Source organism: Gigantopelta aegis, chromosome 7 (assembly GCF_016097555.1).
Source record: "Gigantopelta aegis isolate Gae_Host chromosome 7, Gae_host_genome, whole genome shotgun sequence".
Lineage (NCBI taxonomy): Eukaryota > Metazoa > Mollusca > Gastropoda > Neomphalida > Peltospiridae > Gigantopelta > Gigantopelta aegis.
The window spans coordinates 4,780,815-4,785,673 of record NC_054705.1 but is presented as its reverse complement, the minus strand read 5'-3'; the positions used below and the strand labels follow the sequence as shown (position 1 = coordinate 4,785,673).

The 4,859-nt window shown below is 36.1% G+C and overlaps 1 protein-coding gene across 1 annotated transcript; it reads right to left on the bottom strand.

Annotated features, from left to right (window-relative positions):
• Positions 1-287: 287 nt before the first annotated feature.
• LOC121378141 lies at positions 288-4,480 on the bottom strand. The gene is made up of 5 exons (XM_041506244.1): positions 4,418-4,480; positions 2,296-2,434; positions 1,805-1,969; positions 1,155-1,208; positions 288-389 (listed from the first exon to the last, which is right to left on the bottom strand). The coding sequence occupies exons 2-5, from the start codon at positions 2,432-2,434 to the stop codon at positions 352-354; spliced, it is 396 nt and encodes a 131-aa protein (XP_041362178.1). The 5' UTR covers positions 4,418-4,480; the 3' UTR covers positions 288-351.
• Between the last annotated feature and the right edge of the window lie 379 nt (positions 4,481-4,859).

The window sequence follows — 4,859 nt, the reverse complement described above, 5'->3', positions numbered from 1 at the left end:
AACACATTTCCGTCATTCCATATAACTGTAAATGCATTTGTTTCTATTAGTATCAAGAGATATTTTGTATTCAAAAACAGGATAGCACACCGTACTTTTGACATACCAGCTGTGGTGCACTGGCTGGAAAGATAAATAGACCAATAGGCTCATCGACGGTGATCGATCCTAGACTGACCGCGCATCAAGCGAACCCTTTACCACTAGGCTCTGTCCCGCCCAAATATTACTAGAAATGCATACATGTTTCACATGTAATTAGACAAGACACAAACAAACACGTTCAGTTATGTGCAGTGTATTTTAATTGTAACGCATTTCTGTCAGCAGTGATCACGGATTGTACTTCTCTCACTGTTCGAATTGCCTATGTATGTCTTCTTCGGTCACTGAAACAAAAATTAAACAGATATTAAATACATTACTGTATACCATTTTGTTTACTACCGAAATATCAAATTTCACCTCAATACACACAATAATTGACATTGATGTTTCACAGTGAAATGTGAGTTTAATAACCTGGCTGCGTTTAATACTGAACTATGATTTTGATATTGGGATAAAAGTTTAATATTGCAATGTAAGCTTAATATGTATGACTGATATAGAGATTATTACACGAGCTTGTGTATAGTACTGAATTTATGAAACGAGTGTCGGGATTCTCGTATTGCCCGAGTGTAAAATAACTTTATTATCCATATTATTATTATTATTGTTATGAATAACAAGGGCCGTCTCAAAATGTTTCAAACATAACTAGGAAACTACGAAATGACGTCTTATTTCACAAGCACAGTCTGAACTAGGACGGAGGAAAAGCAACATCACGTTACGACGTCGTTTCCCAAAATTACGTCATTACACGTGTTATTACACGTGTGTTTCGTATGTGTTTTTACTAATTCATTTATGTTGAGCCATGTGAATAATAACTTGTCATATGACATTACCATACAAATATGAGTTTAATACTGATAAACGAGTTAACACTACGCAATACTTACGTTCATTGAGTTCACGGACATATAGCTCAAACTCCTGTACTGGCACACGAGTTAACACTACACAATACTTACGTTCATTGAGTTCACGGATATACCGCTCAAACTCCTGTACTGGTACACGAGTTAACACTACGCAATACTTACGTTCATTGAGTTCACGGATATACCGCTCAAACTCCTGTACTGGCACACGGTCAGCTGAAAAAAGAAAACATAATTTTAGTATGTATTACAAGAAAAAAGTTTAGGTTTGTTTTGTTTAATGACACAACTAGAGCACAGTGATTAATTGATCATTGGCTAATGGATGTCAAACATTTGGTAATTCTGACATACAGTCAGAGGAAACCCACTTTTAGGGTCTTTTGTATGCACTTTTTCACAAACAGGACAGCACAGAAACAAATCAGTTGAATGGATCCACCAAGATGGTTCGATCTTGCGACGCAAGGACCTCAGGCACCCCTACATGAAGACCCTTGATGATACCGAAATACATGAGAATAATAATATGTTTATTATATAATCTCAAGCTTATCATATAACCTCAAGCTCTTTTTGCAAACTTTATACGGAACTATAATTCCAATCAGGTATTTCTCCATACTCAAATGGAAGTTGAAGATCTTTTTTTCAGAACACTGGACACCTTTGAATGTAACGTTGCTATTGAAATGCTTGTTTGATGACTAATAATGAATACGTAAGAGAGAGAGAGAGAGAGAGAGAGAGAGAGAGAGAGAGAGAGAGAGAGAGAGAGAGAGAGAGAGAGAGAGAGAGAGAGATCAACTTACAAGAATCAGACATTGATTCTATAAGGTCTCGTGCTTCTCGCTCATCAACCATTTTGCTGAGTTCGTCTATGTCCACGTGACCATCACCGTTCAGGTCGAGACTGTTGACGTCACGTTTCCCAGATACCTTGACATATTCCCAGACTTTCTTTGCTGTATTCCAAACTGCAAGAAATGCACAAGATATACGAGTTTAACCTATGTCAGTATGTCGCTAAAGAAACATTCCTGTGAATAACCAACATTATATTCCCCATAAAATGTCTCTGGGCATCTTCATTTCAAACTTTTCCTTGGACCAACACCACCCCCCCCCCCCCCCCCCCCCTCCCTCCCGAACATACTTATGGATCTCGCTTTCTTTGGGAGTTCGGCTCATTTCCCTTCGACAAACTAAACATATTTAATATATTAGAAGTGTGTAACCCCCCACCTCCCATACATATTTCCAAATGATGGATCTCATCTGTCATGTGTCTTGATCCACTCACCTTTCACCCATCTCGTCACCGTGGCAACAACTCTTTTAACCGCGTTCTTAATTCTTCTGAAGAACCGACGACCTCGCCATGCGTCAACGTCTTGAACAACGACCAGAGCAAAGAGAAGAAAAACAATAGCTAGCTTCATCTAGAAAGTAAACAAAGTGAATAATAAAAACATAATAATAACAATTCAAATTGTATTGAATTATAGTTATTATATATATATATATATATATATATATATATATATATATATATATATATATATATATATATATATATATATATATTTATTTATTTATTTAAACTATAGTTTTGTTATGTTGTGTTGTATAGCATTGTACAGAATGAAACGTTAAAAGTTTGTTTTGTTTAACGACACCACTAGGGCACATTGATATCATTGGCTATTGGATATCAATTTTGACATACGGTCTTAGAGAGAAAACCCGCTACATTTGTTTTCCATGTGTAGTCATGAATATTTTATATGCACCATCCCACAGACAGGATAGCACATGTCACTGGCTGGAACGAGAAATAGCCCAATGGGCCCACCAGTCTATTATATTTTTCGTATAGCCCCTTCTGCTATACGTCGTCTAGTGTTATAAGACCCCCGGGATGGATCGTTCCCAAAATGGGTTTTGTCGAGCTTGACAACCCAAACCGACCGCACATCAAGCGAGCGCTTTACCACTGAACTACCTACGTTTATACCGCACGTTGTGAGATTTTCTGGTAATTTTACGATATAAACGAGAATACAAACTATCCTTGGATCATATTTTATTGTATCTAACAAGCGATTATTAAACAAGTGTTTCTGGCTAACGATTTACCCTCCGATACGAAATGTTTATACGACTGGGCATCTATATTTCCAAAATGTATTGAATTATAGTTATAACAAGGCCATTATGAAAACACCCATTTAATAACATTATATTAAAATTGTATTGAATTATAGTTATTTAAAACAATAATAATATTTAAACTATATTTTGTTATGTTGTGTTGTATAGCATTGGGAAGAATGATAGCCATCCAATACAATGTGCACGATGGAAAATGATTGCTGTCACGTAGCTCAGCTCATTGAGAACCTAATGTACTATTATTTGGTATCTACGTATTACAATATTAAACAAAATAATAATAATAATAAAAACAAGGAGTCTCGTGTTTTATGTGTTCGCCATAATACAAAAACGACATTATTTTGTTTAACGACACCACAAGTGCATATTCATTTATTAAGCATCGACCATTGGATGTCAAATATATGGTTATTTTGACACAGTCATAGAGAGGAAACCCGCTACATTTTTCCATTTGTAGCAAGGGATCTTTTTATATGCACCATCCTACAGACAGGATAGCACATATCATGCCTTTGGTATACCACGTTTTGTATGTATTCAAAATAAGAAGTCGCGTTTTCCCAGTCCCTTGCCACCCGACCCTAACGCCCGTTACATGAAATAAGGCATACTTTGAACGCATGAGAACAGGAACAACAATTATTACAGATGTGTGCATACATATATGTATATATTTGTGGGAAATCGAACCGAAAATGTTTAATATATAGACAATACTATATGAGCGGTCTTTAGATACCGTTCATCTTAGATAATGAAAAGAGTGTATGCATCTGTGATAAACATATCAATATTAAACTGAATGATAGAGACAAACCAAAGAAGAAAAACTAATTGAAAGTAAACAACTGCGAAAGATCAAAACAATATAACAAAAGGAAAATCTTCGAAAAAAAGAAGAAAAAAAGCCCACGTTATTTTCATACTAAGAGCTCAGATAAACAAACCAATGTTGCACATACAAACACAACACATTGAAAACATTACCATAGAGGCCTATAAAACCTGTTTTAAAATTTGTAAGAAATTCCGAATGTGTGCTCTATTTGCCACTCTGAATAAAACCCATGATAATGTTGCCATCCCTGCACCACGTTGAGGACACAGCAGGGATGTCTGCAGATGACTACACTTTGAGGGTGATTATATACTCCAATTCTTGGCGGGGATGTCATGCTGTATGGAGACCAAATGCCTTTAAAAATAAATGAAATAAATAACATGTTATATAAAAGATAACTCACCTCGAGTGTTCTTGGAAACTGATGTCAGAGATCGCGAGCGTGAAGACAACGTCAATAAAAGCGTTGTGGTTTCCTTGTCAAATCCAGCTACTTTTAAAGGAATCATGGTGCTAATTTTTCCTCATCAAACGAGATCATAATTAAGATATGAAATTACATTAGCTTCCCTGTAAGCGGACCTAACACTCGGCCGCAGTGTTCAATTCACCTCTAAGTCTAAAATGTGTTAAATTAATTAACATGACTGAAGCTGAATTTTATTTACACTCTACCCGCAGTCTAGACCCAAGGGCACGCGAGTATAATTATCAGAACCTTCCTGTTAAATAGCAAATCTGCCCAATGTGCAGTAACATCCGAGACAAGATGAAATCCATGTGTGTTTTAATTGAGTGTGTAATGGACAGAGACGTATGTTTTAATGTAACGTGTTTAGCACTTT